Here is a 22500-nt window from a genome sequence, read left to right as displayed (position 1 = left end):
AGATAAATTATGGACAGGCTGTGTTTAAGTGCCATTGATGTCAAAATTGAATTATTGAAAGGAAATTGGACCTAAAGTCTCTAATGTATATTTGGCCATTTTAAGTCACACATAATCCCAGATATAAAAGAACCTGTCATCTTAAGGTAATAAGCTTATCATCCTTTCTCCAAAATACAGTTAATTCATTCTATCTACATACTACTAAAACTCTCATGTCTGTTTGTAACCTTCAATTGGGAGAAGAGACACAATTTTTTGAATCAAGATACCTCAAATGGGCTAACTGACAGAACACTGGAACCCATCACTTCTGTGGGACTGAAATTTGGGGAAATTGTGCCCACTTTAGCACCTCCGTGCTGCTGCTACTGCTGCTGCTGCTTCAATGTACCACTTTGTTGCAGTCAGCCAAGGTGACATCATTGCCATTTCCAGTGCTCCCTGACAGTCAATCCAGATCATTAAGTTGCTCAGATAAGACTTCCCCATCCACACATACTTCCCACCACTCACTATGCCAATTCCTGCTCCTCTAACCTGTGCCATATCCCCAAGTAGGTAGCATTTCTCATGCCCTTCACTCATTTTTTTCTAACCGAAGCTGGCCCACAGTGCTTCTTGTGCATTCCCATATATCCTCCCACCAAATCACACCTCATACACACTTCCCAATATGAGTACCTCTTGCATACCCTCATGCACCTTTCCATGTTGCAACCCTGCCTGCCATTCCTGATACGTGTGGCAATTCTCACATTCCCATGCATTCTTTCCAGTGACATAACATCCTCACACTTCCCTGTGTATCCTTCCCAACCTGCTCTACCCAAGAATCCCTTGCTTCAGGACTTCTGGTGGCGTTTCCTTTGTGGACAAACCGAAGACCATGATCGTGTGCGGCTTTGGTCCGTGCTCTCCCCATTGGAGGGTTCTGAATGAGGCCAGAACCACCCTGCAGGGGTGATAAAGAAGGGGGACACTGCCAGTTGGTCGCGGGGGAGCCGCATCTCCCCTCCATGGCTAGGCATATTCCCTCTGAAGACAGGCTGTAGCAGTGGCCAGTATGGCCACTCTGAAGAAGGAGAGATAACTGGGACAGAGATTGTGCTGGAGTGGTGAAGAAATAGACAGTGTGAAGACTGGGCTAATCAGATGCAACATCTGGATATAAAGGTACCCTGGAATTAAGATACTAAGAAAACGTTTAAGAAAGGCAGTGAAAATGGTGGCCAGAGAAAGTGAAAAGAAAAATTGACAGCTGAAAGTGGCTTTGAACTTTAAAAGGAGTTAAATTCAAGGAGGAAGCCAGAAGAAAATACCTGTTTTAATTGTTAAAACATATGAATTTGGCACTAAACAGGCATAATTAAAAGCTGAACTTGAATGTGTCAGAAAAAACAGTAATTGATAATTGGATTTATTGGATTTTTGAAACTTAAAAGCCCTAAACAGAGAAAAGAAAGTGGGGGAAAAAGGGTGGAGCTTGGACATAACAGAGAATGCCACTTAATGGTAAAGGAAAATTTTTAGTGACCCTTTAAAAAGTGCCTGGCTCTTTCAAAAGTGGAAATTGATACAAAATAAGAGGAACTTTGTTACAATAAAATAGAAACCCTGAAAAGTGAAAATACAGAATTTTAAAATAAACGAAAGAAGAGTAAAGAAATTACCTTGAGATTTTTTGGTGATTTTGGCACAACTCTAATTTATGGATATTGGATTATTTGATGATTTTGGAGAAAATTCAAAGAAGAATTAACAGAAACTGATCGTTGGAAATAAATATTAAAAATGTGGGTTGAATTAAAGTACTGGACAATTAGTTTGGATTTATATAATAAAGAAAGGAATAAAGAAAACTGAAAAGAAGAGTATAAAAATGGCAGAATTTTTTTGGAAATAAAAATGGAACTCAGAAACATGAAGGAAATATTACATGAAAGAAATGAATCATGCTGTATTGCCTTACAACTAATAGAAATGGTGATTTTGGAGAATAAAGAACAACAAGGAGTGCCAGAAGGGGGGGGAGCTGATTAAAGAAAAGACAAACAGAGCAAACGAACAATGAACACCAAAGCGAAAGGAAAAACAAATGAAAATTAAAACTTGGAGGTTTGAGGAGATAATTAAAAAGGAAAACCAAACAAAGAAAAAGGAAACAGCAGAAAAGGGAATTGCAGAAGAGAGCTTTAAAGAGGGAGGGGGATAAAAACTGGAGTAAGAAATGAAGGAAAAAGAGGCAATTAGAGAAAGGACCAGAAAAGAAGGAGATAGGGAAATCCAACAAGAATGAAAAGAAATTGTTTAGTTAGGAGACATAGAGATGATGGGTAGACTAGGAATAAGGAAGGGGATTCTGCAAGGTAACGTGTTGTAATATAAATGCATTTGAAGTAATAGTAATTTGTTGTGATGTATAAAAATATAGACTTTAAAAATGAAAAGATTGGAACTGATGTTTTTTTTTTGTTATTGGACTATTTGTTATTGTTAAATTACACATAGATATAATTTGTATAAATGTGAAATTGGGAAGTTATGATAAATATACTAAATAAGTTTAATAAAATTAAGAATATAGTTAAAATGAACTATGAGGATTGTTATAAAAAGATTAGTTTTTATGATTAATTGAATAGATTAATGTATTTAAGAGTATATTAGATTATATTAATAGATTAATGTATTTAAGTAATTAAGGGGAGAAATACCATGTAGAATTCGGCTTAAAATATATGTGTGTTATGTAGTAATTAGGAGATTATTGCTGCTAACTTACAAAGGGATAACTAAAAAGTGATCATATTATGATAAATCATTATTATAAATTAAATGGAATTAATTGAATGATGTATAAGACAAAGGGGTGGTACACTCAAATTAGTAATTAAAGGGGGAGGGTTTTTTATATTAGAATTAGGATGGAATGTTTTGAATAATGAAATAAGATTATGCGATGAAATTGCAAATGTGACAGATAAAAGTATAAAAGTATAATGAATAAAGAACAAGAAGTAAGAATTTTAAACATTATATAAAGAAAATACGATAATATTACAAGAAAAATGAAATAAGCTAAGATATGAATAGAAAATATTCATATCAATAAGTGAGAAGAATATAAAGATATTTGAGAAAATTTATAGAAATTATGTAATGTAATGATGTGATATAAAACTGAATGTGAAAGATGAATAGGTAACTAAGTTCATGTTTGTATGGAAATGTAAAACCTGGAACCATGCTGTTCACCAAAAGAGATGTTCTTGAAATATAAAAATAAAAAACTTTATTAAAAAAAAAGAATCCCTTGCTCCAGATCCATGTTGCATCACAGCACAAACATTCATTCCCTCCCCACTGGTCAAGGACCGGCTTGAACTTGCAATTTTCTCCCAGCTTCTCCACTGACTTGAAAGCTTTTCACAAGCAAATTAAATGGGGAAGCTGGTAGGAATTTGAGAAAGGAATGAATAGTTGCAATACTACCTACCAGCTTCCCTCAAAGAAATTCAATGGTGAAGCCAGAAGGCAGTTGGAGATCATTCTCACTCCTGCTACTTTTTTGCCCACTTAGGGTCACTCATTTCTCTGTTTAACTAATTAAATATGAAATGATGTTCCAATAAGTCACCGATTGTCTGGTTACGGCTAAACAGAGCTTCCAAAAAGAACTTTACTAACATGCTTTTCTTGCTTAGCAACTATTTTCATATTAAGGCCTTGGCGATAGCAGAAATGTGCTACTATGAGCAGAAAATGAAGTATTTTCATTTGCCAATAGCTAATTTTCATTTTTTTCAACAGGAAAAATTAGCAACAAATAGATGGAAACTATTTGTAATACTGCCTTAGTCACTTGATCTGTGTACTAATCTTCATAATTAATTACATCTTGTTCCATCTTTTTATGTTTTTTTAAAGTTTTTTTCAATTGCCTAACCTTTTAAATTGATTTTTGCAAAAAGAACACACACACACACACACACACACACACACACACAAAATCTACAAAATAAAAACCTCAGCTGTCTATTCCTTAAATAGGCATTAAAATCAAAGATGCATTGATTTAATTTTAACTAGATTTTTAATTTTATTTAACTTTGCTTATTCCCCAATATCTTTTTGGCAAAAAAAATGAGGGAAAGAAATCTTGAATTTTTTTTTAAAAAATCCCTAATTGAAGCACACCAGGACAGTAATTCCTTAAATTACAACGCTCAAGAAACTGTTCAAGAAATTTCCCTAGTAAAGATAGATACAACTTTCTTCAGAACATCTTTCAGCTTCAAGACTAGTGTTGGATATAGAGTAATTTATGAACTTGTGCACATTCAGGAAAAAAAGGATAAAACTTTCCAGGGGCCATAATGGCCAGGGACTGAATGAATGAATTTTCCTCAATTTAAAAGTTAGGATAGAACTGTTCTTAACACTTAAATACAATGTGACACTGTTCAGATTGTTTGACTAATGTAGGAGATAAAGGAATAAGAGTTTTACAAAAGAAATGGTACATATAGCTAGAACAGATAAGTAAGTCAGATGAACACCATGCTAGTAGGACACATCAGAAAATTCCTAGTGATGAGACAGTAGAAGTGTCTTTTAATTCCTCTTTTCTGTACTATGACAATATAGCTCTTGCTCTGTCTCTTATTCATTTTTTTAAAATATAGGCATAGAGTTTTCAATAGGAATTCATATCCATCATCTTTTTTGTTGCAATTCTGAGAAGGAATATGCCCAGGGGTAGGATTCTACCAGTTCACACTGGTTCGGTAGAATGGGCTGTTATGGTTCCCAGTAGTTCGGAGAACCGGTAAATCGAGCCTCTGGCTCGCCCCGTCCCTCTCTGCCTGCTTATCCACTCCCTGCCCAGTCACTCCCTATTGTGCATGCGCAACATCATGCACATGCGTGACATGCCTGCAGTCTGCTTTTGCACACCTGCCAGGCCAGCCATTGCTGCCTGCCTTTTGCTGCAGCAGAGCGAAAAGCTTGCAAGTCCCCCTCCCTTTGGGAAATGGCTCCTATCTGCTCACAGGTAAGCCTGTGAGTCACGCTAGCACTTCTCCCCACCCCCGGGCCTTGCCCAGCCCTCCGTGGGCCTCCGCGTAGCTCCCCAGGCCTCACCCTGTCCTCCACAGGTCTCCCCCCCTTGCATCCGTGTTGGGCCTCCTCCCACCTGGCTGCTTGCTTCTTGACATGAGGGCTGAGCCTGAGCCTGAGAGGGGTGATGGAGGTGCCTCGAAAGGGAGGCTGGAAAATTCTGGGGCTACTTCCCACAACCGCCCCCCCCGGCCCCCACTGAAAGGGAGGGAAGATGATTGTTCTGGGGGCCGGGGCTGCTCCTTTTTCATTCTTCCACTGCCCGCTGCTCTGGAGCTTGCCAGATCAGTTCTACTAATACCACTCTATAAAGCCTTAGTAAGACCACACCTAGAGTACTGCATCCAGTTTTGTTCACCACATTACAGAAAAGATGTTGAGACTCTAGAAGAAGTACATAGAAGAGCAATCAGGATGATTAGGGGACTGGAGACTAAAACATATGAAGAATGGTTATAGGAACTGTGCTTGGCTCATCTAGTAAAGAGAAAGACCAGGGGAGACATGATAGCAGTCTTCCAATATTTGAGGGGCTGCCACAGAGAGGAAGGGGTCAAGCTATTTTCTAAATCACCTGTAGGCCAGACAAGGAATAATGGTTGGAAAGTAAACAAGGAGAGATTTAACCTGGAAATAAGGAGAAACTTTCTGACAGTGTGAGAACTTTTTGATTGTGAGAACAATCAACCAATGGAACACCTTGCCCTCAGAAGTTGTGGGAGCACCATCAGTTGAGACTTTCAAGAAGAGATTGGACTGCCATCTGTCAGAAATGGTGTAAGGTCTCTCCAACTCTGATTATCTGTTATCTGTTATCATCCCAGATCGTGTGTGTGTGTGTGTGTGTGTGTGTGTGTGTGTGTGTCGTGAGGAAAAGTTTGGTGTGTTTTTTTGTGTGTGTGAAAGAGAAGGAAGGAAGGAAGGAAGGAAGGAAGGGCAAGGAAGGAAGAAAGCAAGAAAGAAAGAGGAAGGGAAAGAAAGAAATATAGAAAGAAAGAAAAAAATAGGAAGAAAGAAAGAAAGAAAGAAAGAAAGAAAGAAAGAAAGAAAGAAAGAAAGAAAGAAAGAAAGAAAGAAAGAAAGAAAGAAAGAAAGAAAGAAAGAAAACTTCCAGCATCCATGAGAAATGCAGGCTTGGAGCAGTTTAAAGAAGCGGCTTGAAAACGCATGGCTATTAAACTCCAAAAAACTGTTTCTAGCCTGGGTTTGTGGCTTGCAGCAGCAGCATCAGTTTGGAGCTTGTTAAGAAGGACTGCTCCTTCACCTCAGGCATGCGTTTTCCATACCCTGCAGGCTGCAGGCATGAGATTGTGAGGGCACGCTTTTCCTTTTGCTGAGATCAGCAGGTAAAAGAGCCGGTGCGTGGCCTCCCCCTAGCTCCTCTGTAGCTCCCCTGTAGGAAGGAGCCACATCCTAAGCAGGGAGATGCATTCCTGTCCCCACTGGGGAGATGTGGAGGATTGCTGGTGTGAAGGATTCTGGAAACTTAGCTGGGGGAGGGGAAGGGAAGGGCCAGGAATTGCATCTATTGGCTGGGTTGCTTTGTGGTGAATTTGCACTGTTTTGTGTGGTTGGCCGTGCAAAAGGCCAGGGACATCACTTGCACACACGTACGTGTGTGTGTGTGTGTGTGTGTGAGAGAGAGAGAGAGAGAGAGAAGAAAAAGCAAGCAAGAAAGAGGAAGGCAGAGAAAGAAAGAAAGAAAGAAAGAAAAAAAGAAAGAAAGAAAGAAAGAAAGAAAGAAAGAAAGAAAGAAAGAAAGAAAGAGACAAAGAAAGGAGGAAAGAAAGAAAAAGAAATAGGAAGGAAGGGAGAGAGAGAGAATGTGTGTGGTGTGTGTATGTGTGTGATAGAGAGAGAGAGAAAGAAAAGAGAAAGGAAGAAAGAAAAAAGAAATAGGAAGAGAGAGATATACCTTTCATATACTGTAATGTGTGTGTGTGTGTGAGAGAGAGAGAGACAAAGAAAAAAAAGAAAAAAAAAGAAAGAGGGAGAGAAAGACAGAAAGAGACAAAGAAAGAAAGAGAAAGAAAGAAAAAGAAATAGGAAGGGGGGAGAACTCTGTATTATTATTTTTAATTGTTTCATTACTTATCATATATTAATTTTTTATGCTGTCCCTACACCTAGTGTTTTTACTGCCTTTCTTTTGCCCAGGTATTTTTCAGGGTTTACAATACATGCATTCAATGTCTATAATCCAGAGCATAAATACATGTGTGTTAACAGAGTTCAAAGGGACTTTGGAGGTCTTCTAGTCCAACCCCCTGCTCAGGCAGGAAAACCAAGGACGCCAAACTCTGAGTAGAGATCCTGGGAAAGCTGTCAGAGTAACAGAATAACACTTAGAAGGGATCTTGGGAGGAATATACCATTTCAGAGATATGGCTGTCCAGTCTTTTCTTAAAAACTTCCAGTAATTGAGCACCCAGAACTTCTGGAGACAAGCAGTTCCACTGATTAATTGTTCTCATTGTCAGGAAGTTCCTCCTTAGTCTTAGTTTGCTTCTCTCGTTGTTCAGTTTCCATTCATTGCTTCTTGTTTGCCTTCTGGTGCTTTGGGAAATACATTGCCCCCACCTCTTTCTGGCAGCTCCCTAAAAGCCTGTTGCCTATCACCCTCTTGGGCAAAGCATGTGAGCCATTTCCTCCTTTCAGTGGTCCATGAAAGTACATCTATAGTATGTAGATAATAAAGTCAAAAAAAAGGTGAACAACATTTTTACAAAACTATAGATAAGTTGAGGCTGGGTGTGATAAGGAATGGCTGGGAGGGGAGTGGCAAGACAAGGAGAGGCATCCCTTGACGTGAGTGACATTGAGTTGGTCATGCCCACACAGTCACATGACCACCAAGCCATGCCTGGCCATCATGTGACCCTCAAGCCACGCCCACAAATTAGGCCATGCCCACAGAACCGGTTGTTAAGACATTTGAATCCCACCCCTGGATATGCCATATAATTCTTCTGGATATGTAAAAGAGCTCCAAGAAAGAGAAGATTGTTCTCATTGTTTTCTCTTTCAATTGGGAACGTTTTAAATTTTAAAAATAGATCAAAAGTTCATAAAATACATTGTAATGGAGGAAACAAAATGCTTCCCGAAATATAGTTATATCTGTAGGCCTTGAATTTCCTCACACAGAAATTTACACACAAAAACATCTTTTTATTTTTTTCTTACTCTGTATGTAGAAATGCATGACTTGAATTTAATGTTTCAGTTAGATTTCTACTTGTATAGCAAAAAGTTTCTTCCTAGGAATAACCCAGAACTTACTCAATTCCTCTTATGTAATCTTTCAGCGGTGAAGAAGAAAGGCAGATTAGCACAGCTCAAAATTATGTGAAAATGTGGTATTAACTGTATCTGATCTGGAATTTAAACTTGGAGAATGTGTGGAATTGGCAATAATAACATAACATACAAAATAGAAATTTGACTAAACTCAAGAAAAAATGACTTCCATATATACACATATATTCACACATGTTATGCAGCAAGGCAAATATAAACATTTAGAGCTGGATTTTTAAATTTTATATTAATAAATAATACAAGTTGGTGGGAAAACAAAGTTGGAAGTCAGAAAACATTGTTTTTAGAAATGTTTTTCTTTTTTTTCTTTCCTTTCTTTTTTATTTTACAATTTATAAGCAGTGACATAGTGACTGTGTTACTATGTTCAAAAATTCTTTTTTAATATTATAGAGATAACTCAATGTAGTTAGTGGTATCGATTTTTAATGTTATATTGAGCCATCAGATGTACAATTATAGTAATTATTTGCCATTTAGACATCTTTTGAAACATATCTTTTTTAAAATGCACACAAGACACACAAATATATGGATATGAATTGAGACTAAGAAATACAACTATAGTCTCTTTTTTTACTTTATTATTGTTTTTTCAGGAGGTGCTTGAACTTGCTTTCTCTATACTATTTGATTCAAATGGACAGCTAAATTTCATTGCTCCTGACAAGCATGAGGTAAATTTATGTATTTAAAAAAAAATGAAAAGGCGATTAGATAATTATTCCTTCTGATCACTAGTTGAGTTAAACAGCACTTCACCAATTTTTTCCTTGGGAAGGGGAGGGGGTGAAATAGGTAGATCAGCTTCATTTTTTAAGATTCTAGAAATTGCAAATTCATAATGATACTTTGAACAAAAAGGCAGAATCTCTTAAACTAAATTAGGAATTCAAAATGACTAAAAATTTCAGTGATGCTGAGAATATAAGAAAACCAACAGTAATTAATATTTTCTTTTCAAGTTGGCAAAATAGTGCATCAGCCATCCAACTATAATTTTTTAAAAAGTTTAAATGAGATTAAAATACATCATGTACTGTTGGCTTTCACAAAAAGGGGAAAATAAAACAATCCTTTATAAGATTAAAAACTATGGGTGATTATAATTTCTACTTAACAAACTACTAGGACATGGGCTGATATAAGTTAAATCTTTATTTTTAGGTTGCCTTATTTAAATACCTTTCTTCACAGTTGCATTTAATGGCTTTTAAAATCATCTTTTTTTTAAACAAATGTTATTCAGTTTTTCACATAGAAACAAAAATCTCTTTCTAGTGGACAACATATTTCCAGGTCATCACCTTAAATATGACAGCAATTACACATTCATATATGCATACTTAATTCTATTATTACCTTTTCCATTCCAAATTTTCGGTAAGGAGAGAAACAAACACATTAATTCTAGCCTCTTTCATTAATCTCAATCGAAACATCTTTTTGTTTCATTTCAATTATTTCAAATATAATCCTTTAATATTTATTTTAAAAATAAAGATAAACAATATGTAATTGCATAATAATAATAGGTTGCCAATGTCTCTCCTTGCTTTTAATAGTCTATATTGACTTATTAATTTAATTGGTTCTTTAGTCTGTGATATTCCCTTTCCATTACACATTCTTTTTATAAATTCTAAATTAATACAAGTTTTAACACTAAAGAAAAAAACAAGTATAGGTTTCCCCCCCTTTACGGCTTTGAGTGTGACACCTCAGTGGTTAAAATATACCTTTATTCCCTCATCTTGATTCCCAATAAACCATTATTTTTAAGAAGTTACAATAATCTTTTCATTTGGATTCCGCAGCATATTTTTCCCCCTTAATTTTTAATAAGAGTTATCAATATCTATATTACCCTATTTTCTAAATGTTTTTAATTGCAGAAATATTCTTATTACCCCTTGTCACCCTGCAGAATCCCCTTTTTAATTCATCAACCGTTATCTCTGAAAAAAACATTTCTTTTCAACACTTTACTATTTCTGTATTTCTTTATTTCATGCGCCTGTTTCTTACTGCTTCTCCTCCTCCTCTTTTCCCCATATCTTTTCTCATTCCAGTTTATATCCCTCTCTTTCTTAATATCTTCCTTTCCCCTTTTCTGCTGGGTCTTTCTGTCTTTCCCAACTTCACAGGTATTCCCCCTTTTGATTGCCTTCTTAAGTCTCAACTTTTTAAACTTCCTTCTTTCCCCACTTCTTTGTAGCGTTCTTTGTGTTAATTGTCTATTTAAGATGTCTTCTCCCTGAGTCGACTCCTCCTCCTCTGAAGCTCTTCTTGTTCTTCAATTGCCATTTCCATTTTTTCTAACACAGAACAAAGTGATTCGCCTCTTTCCTGTAGTAATTCTCTCATATTTTTAAGTTCCATTATTAATTCCCGAAGAGATATCATCATTACACACTCTTGTATTTTATGATCGTTAAAGTCCACAAAAAAAACACTTTTACTTTCCTTCTTTCTTCTTTCAATTTTCTAAAGTTCTCAATTGTTCCAGCCCAGGGTCTATACCAAAAACATCAATCAATCGCACAGTCAGTCTTTCCTTGCTTTTTTCTTTATTCTAGTTCTGCTTTCACTTTCTAAGATTCTTACTTTGTTTCAATATTTCTTTAATATTATATCCACACAAGTTCATTCAGAAACAGGATGTTTTCACTTGTTGAGTTCAAGTTTTTGTCAAATGTTGGCACTCTCCATTATACAAAGTCTTCACCTTTTTCCCCTGTTTTTTTATTTAGGGTTTTTTGAACCTCAATATTCCAACACAGTCCAGTCTCCAATTTGTAAACTTTATTTTATTATTTTTTCACAATCTTAAGTCCAGCTTTATTTTATGCCTGTTTATTGCCAAAACATTTTAGTCCAATTTAGTTAAATCTTTAGTTATGGCTTCTTCCTTTCCGGGTTTGAAGCCCCACTTAGCTGCCAGAAATATTTTCATATTTTTTTTCCTGTCCCTTTGTAATTTCGCCGCTCACTTTTCTTTTCTTAAAAATTCCATGTTACCTTAATCCCGGGGTACTTTTGTTTAGTTGCATCACCCAATTGTCCCAGTTCAGATGTTATCCACCTTTCTTCCCTCCTGCACAAATCTTAATCCAGCTGAGTCCTCATCTTCGGGATGGCCATTTTAAAGCACTGCTGCAGTCGTCTTCGGGGAAGACCAAGCCCAGGAGGGGAGATGCAGCTCCCTCAACCTGGCTTGTGGCTTCCCCTTACTCCACTGCCCCTCCAAGGCAGCTTCGGCCCCTAATCGTAATGATCGGGGCTCTCCAACAAAAGAGCACAGACCATAGCCGCAGAGAGATGCGATCTACGGTCTGTCAGCGAGGATGCTCCACCTTCTTCTGGATTTTAAAATCATCTTGATTGTTGTTGAAATCTTGAATTGCTGATGATTTCAAACAATTTTTCTAACCTTGTTTCTCTGGAGTTATTGGCTTCAGGAATATGACTTCTCTTTAATTTAAAAAAAATAGTGAAACAGATTTTTTTTTTTTACTGTACTGGTAATGATCCCAAAATTCCAAAGGGCCTTATCCTTAACCAGAGTCAATGCCTCTCAATAGCTGCTGAAAAAAATCCCTTTCAGAGACTGTGTAAATTCAATGGGAGAATAATTGAATTGATGAAACATGTTATTCAGTATTTCCCTCTCTATGCAGATGCAGAAATCATTCCGATTCTTTTCTAAATAACATGGTGATTCTGATTTGTTTTATCTCAATATTTATAAAAAAAAATCTGATTTCATTTCCATGACCATAGCCACTATTGCTGTATAGTCTGCACAGTATGCCACAGTATTAATTCTAACACTTTTAAAATATTTTAAAATAATATATTTTCCTTTTATCTTAACCAATTGGGTTAATTGTGACCTTTGTGTTTTATTTTCTGGTCTATAAATACTATAGACATTGCAAGCACAAATCACTTTTGCTGCTGCTTCTCTCTTCCCAATATGTCGATTTTATACTGAAACCACCTAATTTTTTTTGCTGTATAATGTCATCCTTAAACAAGATATATGTTTTATTTTAATCCCACATTACCTAGGTAACCAAATCCTAGGTTATCTAGATTATAAGTTAAAAGTTTTGATATTGTAAAAATATTTTCCCTAAAATATAATTACTGAATTATATTTTGGTATTTTGGCATGGTATTTTAGATGCATTTATAAAAATCAACTCTCCCTCTTTTCCCCTCCCACGATAGTACTGTGTATGGACAGATGGTCTAAATGCCCTACTTGGAAAAGATATGATGAGTGAACTGACACGTAACGACTTGGACACTCTGCTCAGTATGGAGATAAAGTTGCGTCTTCTGGATCTGGAGAACATACAGATCCCCGATGCGCCACCACCTATTCCAAAGGAGCCAAGCAATTATGATTTTGTATATGACTGCAACTAAATCATTTGTTTTTCCTCAGTATTACAGTTAACAACTGGAAAGGTTTTTTTAAGCAAACCAGGAAGAGAACACATGATACATATTGGATATTTGGTTTTGATGGGACTGTAAAAGAGCTAGTTCTCTCTTTGCTTTCTGCCTCTCATTCTTATCCATTGCTAATGAAAAACACCACTTCCATTAACATTTTATTACTGGGCAAGATTAAAAGAATATTTCAATATAAAAGGTGTTACTAAAGGAATTTTCTTATTTTTTTAAATGCTGGAGCACAGTTCCAAATAAAAAGGACAATATGACCTAACAGCACAATCTCCAAACTAGATCCAGCATTGCAGGTGCTTTAACAAGAGGGAAAGAAGTAGAGTAAAGCTACAGTAAATGAGGAAGTGAGAGTTATCTCCCACTAGTCACTTCAGATCTTTGAATCAACAGGATATCTCAGTAAAAATGATTATTAACATTTGCAGCTTCTACACTGTTGTAGTTGTGATTCACTGTTTTCTTTATTATTAACACCAGCATCTTAAGTAAAGTGACTGGTTTTCTTTAAAATTCACAGATCATATTACAGACATTTGTAATCCCTTAATACCCACAATTTAGTATCTCATCTGAAATGTCCACACACTTAACAAAGCTACCTTTATATCCTGTTCTATTATTATATATCACTAACTTAAAGCAGTGGGCATTTTTTAGTCCAGGCTGTGATTGATTATTTTGTTTGCAAAATACAGATGCCATAAATACTGAAAATGCTATATTCAGGATTGTGTTGTAGAAATGTGCAGAGTATTATAAATTTGCAATGAACTTGGATTTGTATAAAACATTTGAACAAAACTTGCCAAATTTATATATAATCAAAAACAAAATGACATTGTGTGTACTTAATTAAAAAAATACTTGTTTTGAATTCTATATTCTACTTGGAACATTCTCCTTGGAGAGAATTTACGCCAACATTCCCATCAACATTGCTATGAATAAAACTCAACTTGTGCTTATGCCTGGAATTGTGTTCTTTTCATCGGATTCTCATTTCTTTGTTATCATGTCTAATATTTCTCTGTTTTTGGTAAAAACAGTGAATAAGTCTGCTGTTATATTCTGAATGAAAGAAATAAAATTATTGTTGAATTGTATAAAAATTGAGCAGAAAGAGGCTATGAAGTACCCAAATTTGACCATTAGCCCATCACAGAACAATCAGCTTGCAGTAGCAAAGCAATGGTGCAAATGATCTTTTGCAGGCCAGATACTAATTTATGCAGCTATATAATTAGCTACCTCCCATAGAGGAAAGCAGATTATTATCTCAGTCTCTGCTAGAAAGAATTGATTGATGGGTTGTGTTTATTTCTAATCCCTGATTGACTGATTTTATTAGTTCAGTTCTCAGTCTGCCCTCAGCATAAATAAAACTCAGCCATGGATTTCTGGAAAAAACTGTTTTTGTTTTGTGGAGCTACCAACATTTCAGTTAATTACATGGAAAGACAAATAATCTGTAATTCAGTTAAATTACATAGAAAGACAAATGGCAATAGCACTTAAGCTTATATACCAATTCACAGTTTTTTACAGCCCTCTAAGCAGTTTACAGAATCGGCATATTGCCTCCAACAATTTTGGGTCCTCATTTTACCAACCTCGGAAGGATGGAAGGCTGAGTCAATCTTGAGTCTGGTGTGATTTGAACTGCCAAGTTGCAGGTAGCTGGCAGGCAGCAGAAGCAACCTGCAGTATTGCACCCTAACCACTGTACCACCATGGCAATGGTTAAACTACTTCCATGTCATGTGACTCTTTTTCTCTGGAATTGTTGTTTCTTGCTAACTCATTTTTTTATAGAATATCTCCATGGCATGATTGTAGCCCATTGCATTCCGGAACATAAGAGGAGACTTCCACAACCTTTCACTTCAAGAATGCTGATTTAATTGCATAATAATTAGCCAGCATCCTGCCAATTGACTTCTGAGGGAGGCATCAATATGGAGAAAGCTGTATTTTAAAAAGACCTTGGCCATGGAACAAATTACTGATATTACTGTTGTGATAATATTATAATTAATGTTCCGCAGAATTTCCAAGTAATTATAAAAATTAGGTAATGCAATCCTACTTAGACTAACTTTGGGACTGTAATGTGATACAAGAAGCAACTCTGTTTCTCCAGGGATCCACATTTTCCAAATTTGCATTTGTTTTGACTCCGTATATTGGGTCAGAATCTTCACAGCATCCTTGGCCTACCCTGAGGTGGGGATGTATTGATAATTCTCACCCCAGATTTGCATGACCTTTCCTAGTGGCTTCACAGATATTGAAGGGGGGTCCCTATTCCATCCCACAGGGGTGGGGCAAGATTTCAGTTAGTTTTCCCACATGCACACTCAGTAGAATTATCTATTCAGAAAGGAGTAGAGCCACCATAAAGTATTGCTTCCTATTGCTTACCCTACATACTATGGTTAATGGTACTGAATACCACTAAGAGGTTTGATAGAACAGGAGAGGCACAGTTCTATGATGTCGCAACAAAGATAATTGACCAAGGTAATATTTTAGGTCCATGTTATGCCAGAATCCTGACCAAGACAATACTTCCTATTGCAAAATAGAGGATACCTTCTAATATTCCTAAACAATATAGTCATGATGATATCGCCAGGACAATTAAAAGGATGTTCCAAGATACTAATCTTCAGAGACACTTTTGCAGAACTATAGGGTCTTATGAATTTATTCAACAGTGGAGATTTTGTTGGAGGTGGGGGTATCACTATATATAGATAACTGAACTGAAATAGTTTTCCAGTGTTATCTGATATAATAGACATAGTATACTCATCAGCGTATTATATTTATTTGCAGGATAGTTAATTTTATCAAATTGCTTCTTAATACAAGACATACACTTACTTGCTTCTAATAGAGATTTTTGTGTCCTGAGATCCCAATGAGACCAGGTGATTTTTCTGACAGAGAAAAAAAGTTAATGGATTCTAAATGTGACAAAACAAGTCTATCTGACAGAGAAAAAAAGTTAATGGATTGTAAATGTGACAAAACAATTACATCTGGTGTAATAATTTTGAAATATTTATCAAGAAAAGAACATTATCTTTGATGACACTTGTGATTTGTTTTGAATTACATGTGTCTACTGTAATTAAATTTCCATCATATGAATTTGAGAGCTGAATAAGTGCTACAACTAAATCTTCCATAGATCATTAGAAGATTAAAGGGGGGGGGGGGGAGAGAGAAAGCAGAAGAGAATAATATAATTTGGAAGAAAGAGAGAATTACCTCATCTATCTCCATTTTTTCCAAGATTCTGAGATATAAAATGTTGTTCCCAAGATATTTGGAGGAGATTTGCCCTGTGCTGATCCCACCTGCCATCATCAATGCTGTTTTGTCTTATTATTTTTTACTTCTGGTAATTAATATTTAGTTTCTGAAGATTACAAAAGTGTGCAATAGCATTCAGTGCTCTTTTGAATCAAATCTATATATACATAAAAGCAAAATACCACACACACATCATCACTAAATCTCCAGAACCGTAAAGCCTACAAGTTTGAAATTTGGCATGTATGTTCTTCTTGGCTTCTAGGTGCTCACTATGAAAGGATGTTTTTGAAATGACCTTCAGAGCATTAGTATTTCATATATTATTACTGGTATTAGCACGCTCTGATGGGAAAGAGTTCTACTCCCCCTTCCCACCTAAAAAGAAATCATTGTTATATTACTTTCTAACATTTTTTCAGTCTCTTTAGGTATCTTAGGTAGGTTAGCATTCTGTAAGTACTGTTTTACTCTTTCCTCATCAATATTCTCTTGCTTATATAGTTGCCCATAGAAGTCTTGAATAATTTCCTTTTTCTCTTTATTGCCATAGCAAACTTGGCCTTGATCATCTATTAACTGTAGTATTTTCCTTGATTCTTCCTCCTTTCTCAATTTATATGCTAACCATCTACCTGGTTTATTTGCATCTTCAAAGTAATTCTGTTTAGCACTTCTAATTTTCTGTGCCAATTCTTCTTTCTCTATTTGACCCATTTTATGTTTAATTATGTCCAACTTTAGTTTAATGTCTTTTTTCTGTGGCGTTTTCTGTAGTTCTTTTTCAAGTCTTTTATGCTCATCTTCTAAAACTTTAGTGGCTTGCCTTTTCCTTATGTTCTTTTTCCTTATATAGTCTATTATCAAGCCTCTAGCATATGCCTTCATTGTGTCCCAAACATTCTGAATTGAAATATCTTCTTTTTTATTTTCTCTAAAAAAGAAGGCCAATTCTTTCTCCATCGATTGTGTAAAGTCTTTTTCCTTTAAAATAGTATTGTTTAACATCCATCTCGATCTTCTTTTTTGTCCTTTCCAATTGATTGTCATTGGATTGTGGTCTGCCCAAGTACTTGTTTCAATGTTTGTTTCCTGAATGTTAGATATTAGTTCTGTTGAGATCCAAATCATATCTATTCTGGACCATGGTAAGTGTCTATTTGAATAAAAAGTAAATTGTTTGATTTTAGGATTTCTTTCTCTCCATATATCTTTTAAATTTATTTCATCTATCATTTAAAAAAAAGATTTAGGGAGAGTCTTTCTGTTTTGCTTTGTTGTTATTGCTGTATAGTCCAGTTTATTGTCTACAATTCCATTGAAATCTCCCATCATAACTATATTAAGATAGTCCAGTTCAATTATTTTCATAGGTAGTTTTTTGTAAAATTCTTCTTGTTTATTATTCGGAGCATAGATTGCAATCAGGAGTGTTTTCATATTATTATCCATTATTTCCACCATTAATACTCTCCCATCTTCATCAGTATCAATCAATTTTGCTGGGATAGTCTCTTTAATGTATAAAACCACTCTTCTTTTCTTACATTGAGTCAATGAAGTGAATATTTTCCCTAATTTTGGCTGTACCAACAATTGTTCATATTGTTTTTTAATATGTACTTCTTGTAAACAAATTATATCAAATTTTAATTTCTCTAATTTATGAAAAAATTTCCTTCTTTTAACAGCTGAGTTAAGTCCATTTATATTCATTGTAATCAGTTTTTTCTCTTCCATGATTATATTTTGTAATTAGGTTTGGCAGCTCTCGTAGATCTTGGTTCACGTTGTTCTTTGATCTCCACCTGTCCACCTACTGCGCCTTCTTCTTTTTCAGTCTCCATTTGGTCTTGGAATTCAATTAATGAAATCTCGTTTTCCGTCTCTTCCTCTCTCCTTCCAAAAAATTCTGGGTAGAATAGTTCTGCTTTCTCAACTGAATCAATTCTATGTCTCTGTTCTTGCAAGGTAAACATTAGTCCTTCTGGAATCAGCCATCTATAATTCACCTCTTTTTTCAATAACATTTTAGTCAGGAATCGGTATTCTCTTCTCATCTCTCTCACTCTTCTAGGTATTTGTTTTAAAACCACAATCTCCTTGCCTTTGTATTTCAACTTTTCTCTCTTGCCACTTGTAATATTTGAGTTTTAATGGCTTTTTTTGTAAATCTGATGTGAACTTCTCTTGGTAGATTGTTTCTCATCGCATATCTTATAAAGACTTGGTATACCTCATCTACTCCATCCATCATCTTCTCCTTTGTTATTTCCAAAGCTTCAGCCAGTATTTCTATCATTATCGCAGCTAGATTTTGTCCTTTTTCTTCCTCTATATTTTGAAATCTGATAAAATTCTGATCTGTCCATCTCCCAATTCAACATCCCATTCTTATCTTGTTAATCTGGTATCGATGTCTCCAATCTTTTTATCTCTTTGTTTATCTTCTTCTTCAATTTTTTGGAATCTCTCATCATACTTCACCATCAATTGTTGAATATTCTCCACTTTTTCATCAGTTTTCTCTGTTCTTTGTTCAATATTCTCTATTCTCTTTTCAATAGTATCTGATTTTGTTTTAAGTTCTTGGATTCCTTGCATGATCATCTGTAGAGTCACTTTTTCTTGTTCTTTATCTTGCTTTAACATCGTCTGAATTAAACATTGTCCTCCAGATGGTGGGGAGGCAGAAGTGGAAAATGAGGCGCCAGAAGGTATGAGTTTCCTACTCATTTTGAACGATTCAAAATCTTCTACTTCTTTTAAACCTTAATCCAATTAGTGAAGTAACCAATTATAATGCAAGGTGGGAAATAAAAGTGATAAAAAGTAAAAAGCCCAGTGGTAGTAAAAAAGAGAAAAAAGGAAAGAGAAAATTCTTCAGGTTTTTCTGAACCTTAATCCAATTATAAAATAGTCAATTGTAATCCAAAAAAAAAAAAGAGATAAAAATAATAAAAAGAAAAAAGCCCAATAATAATAAAAAAAGGATGAGAGAAAAATTTCTTCAGGTTCTTCACACCTTAATCCAATTAAGAGGTCTCAAGAATAAAAATAAAAAAACCCACAAAAATAAACCAAAAGTATAGATGGAAAAAGCAAAAATCCCAATGAAAAAAGAAAAGGAAAAGATTTCGAGGCTTTCCCTTTAAAAGAAAAAGAAAAAATAGAAATATTACAAAGAAAAATTTTTTTTTTTTAAAGGAAGAGAGTACAGTGGTAAGAAGGGGTAACACAACTAAAAATTAAAAAGAACACACTGCACTTTATTTAATTATCCAAGGCTCTTGTTATAGTTCTCTTCTCCACAAACTTCAAAGCCAAGCTTCAATTGTTGATAGAAATCCAGAAGAACACCTGTAATAACACTCTCCCGTGCTCTTCCCTCTATCTTATCAAGTTGCAGTGTCCTTGAAAGGGAGTCTTTCACAGTTCTCTCAACTTCAACTAAAATATTTTCAAGCCTCTAGTTGGCAGTGTTACAAAGTTTCACTTTCCCCCTCCTTTCCCAGATGAAACATAATAAAAGTTTTTTTAAAAAGGAGAGAGTATATATATATCTGTAGAAGAAGCCTGATGATGGCAGATGAGATTCTGCCGAAACGTTGCTACAACTTTAAAAGCACAACTACAATGATGTGGGAAAATACCCTAACAAAGCTGAATACCATACATGTAAGTACCTGCGAAAACTTAAGAAAACACACACACACACACACACACATATATATGTCTATCCTGGTTTATATATTTTCCAATCCAACTGTTAGGAGACTTACATTCCTAACAGTTCCATTGGTTGATTGTTCTCACTGTCAGAAAGTTTCTCCTTATTTCCAGATTAAATCTCTTCTTGTTCAGTTTCCATCCATTATTCCTTGTCTGGCCTACAAGAGCTTTAGAAAATAGCTTGACCCCTTCCTCCCTGTGGCAGCCCCTCAAATATTGGAAGACCTCTATCATGTCTCCCCTGGTCCTTCTCTTTACTAGACTAGCCAAGCCCAGTTCCTGCAACTGTTCATTGTATGTTTTAGCCTCCAGTCCCCTAATCATCCTTCCCCTGCCACACCTACCAAGCCACTCCCACAAAACCAGTAATAATTTTTTTTTTAATCCAATCACTGGTCCGAACCAGTAGAATCCCACCCCTGCAGGTAACAATCAAATAGGGTATTAGCCAGGTGTTCTACCTCTGGTGCTCCGCAAATGCAGACACACCCATTGTAGGCTATAGAATGGAATTTCCTATTGCATCAAGATGTTCGAATCTCGCTCATGTAAATGTCTCCCTAAGATATTTTAGCAGTTGTAACTTTAAATAACTGTTTATTTGAAAAGTATATTTATATTTCCACAGCCATTTCAAGTTACCAACTTTACTAAGAATAGCTATATCATTTTGCACTTCTGTGTCAGTGGTGAGATTCAAAAAAGCTTACTACTGGTTCTGTGGGCATGGTTTGGTGGGCATGGCTGTGATCATGTGACTGAATGGGCATGGCTATGTGGTCATGTGACTGGGGGTCAAAAGACAGAAACTTACTTGAGCAGGAGGCTGGACTAGATGACCTCCAGGTACCTTGCAGCTAGTATTGAATTAGATAAGTGGGAACACATCTGACAAACAAATTACAAATTAACCATGTCAGTCTCATATAAAGAAAATTTATATAAAATGGTTCATCGCTGGCACCTATCTCCCGCGAGACTGGCTAAGTTGTTCCCCAACCTACCACCCAACTGTTGGAAATGTAACTATGCACAAGGAACATATTTTCACATATGATGGCCTTGCCCATATGCTCAGAAGTTTTGGAGAAATATTAGAAATTAGATTTTAGAACTTCCGGTGGCAAGATAAGGACGTGTAGAGGTGAAGAAGCCCGTCTGTGGTTTCAGCTTATCTCTTCTTGCACTTGGTGCGATCCCCAGAGGATACCCGAATCCCGGAGAGATTTGTGTCGGTGTGGGGGAAACTCGAGTTGCAGTGTGGGAGAAGGCAACCCCCTGGCAGTGAAGAGAAGACCTCCAGAGCCCAGCGTGCAAGAGCCAGCCGCCTGTCAATGGCAGCTCCAAAGTCCAGATTGCCTCCGATGTGAAAAGCGAGTAAGTGACAGTTCATAAGATTGGTGGAGAAAGAGGTGGCAGGAAGAGCTTAATGGTGGAGTGTGAGATCGGCAAGTGATTTTTGTGTTAATATCTGTCGGAAGCCGGAAAGAAAAGCAGCTAAAAAAGTGAAAGTTTGACCAGCATGGGTGGAAAGGCTCAGCAGACAGAAGTGAAAGTGTGGATTATAGTGATTGAAAGGAGAAGACTACGAAGTTTAGAAGAAATTGTTGGAAAGGAGGCTTCCGGTTTTGCAAGGCTTTGGCGGCGGCAGGAATTCACGACTCTCCGCAATTCCTGCAGGGCTCGCTGCTGAGGTGCCTCCAATCCAAATGGATCTGGAGGATATGGTTGCCCCGTAGAGAGAGGGGATCCGGGTTGGGGTTTGGGGGTTCCGCAAACCCCCTCCTCAGCCGGCAAAACCCCTTTTTCCCAAGACGGTGGAGCGGCGGTCAGCAATGGCCGCCACAAAGAAGCCTGCAGCCGGGTAAGATTCATGCTGGAGGAAGTAGGAGAAAGCAAAGAAACTTCTAAACACCCTGGAAACTAAATTGCTTGAAGGATACATTGTCTCCCAAAGAAGATTGTAAAAGCGGCGGAAGAAAACTGGAAAGGGAAAGTTATTTTCTTTCACTCTCCCTTCCCACAGAAACAGCAGAGGGAAATCTGGAAAACCTACTTGGGCATTGAAGGTAATTTAACTTGAAATTTAAAGCCAAGAGGATAAAGGATTTCTGGACATTGGAATTAAAAACCCTTTTTTTAAAATTTGCTATAAGTGGAAGGGAAGAGATAAAGACTTATTTTAAGATTGTACTGAAGGAGACTGCTTTGAGTCTATAAGATCAGAAATAAAAGATATTACGACTTTAGAAGACTACTTTGGAACTGTGTATTTGAATTCTACCCTAGGAAGAGAAAATATAGAAAGGAGAAAGTGCTAAATGAAACTGTTTGCTCTGATTTGCTTTGCTTTGTGACTTTGGGATTTTTGTGAACTATTTCTTGAAAGATTAAAGACATTTGGGTTGTTTTTTAAAAAAGAAAAAATGGCATTATCTTTTGAAGAATTACAAATGGAATTTCAAAAACTGAAAGAAGAGGAACAAGAAGGCAAGGGCTCTTCTGGATCTATTTTCCACCTTT

The 22500-nt window shown here is 36.2% G+C and overlaps 1 protein-coding gene across 11 annotated transcripts in view; it reads left to right on the top strand.

The window, feature by feature from the left end:
- ELMO1 (engulfment and cell motility 1) overlaps positions 1-13889 on the top strand; it is a 526860-nt gene extending 512971 nt beyond the window's left edge. For 9 of the 11 annotated variants that reach the window (XM_087917593.1, XM_087917598.1, XM_087917595.1 and 6 more), the window contains 2 exons: positions 9042-9119; positions 12679-13889. In XM_087917593.1, the coding sequence (XP_087773719.1) occupies positions 9042-9119; positions 12679-12879 (279 nt within the window). In that variant the 3' untranslated portion in view covers positions 12880-13889. The remainder of the gene's footprint in view (positions 1-9041; positions 9120-12678) is intronic. The other 2 variants (XM_087917597.1, XM_087917594.1) reach the window with 1 other exon arrangement.
- Positions 13890-22500: the final 8611 nt, after the last annotated feature.

This window comes from Pseudonaja textilis, chromosome Z, assembly GCF_049901715.1.
Source record: "Pseudonaja textilis isolate UNSWEBS1 chromosome Z, rPseTex1.2, whole genome shotgun sequence".
Classification (NCBI taxonomy): Eukaryota; Metazoa; Chordata; class Lepidosauria; order Squamata; family Elapidae; genus Pseudonaja; species Pseudonaja textilis.
Note: the sequence above shows the minus strand (reverse complement) of the source record. Positions and strands in the feature narration are given on the sequence as shown.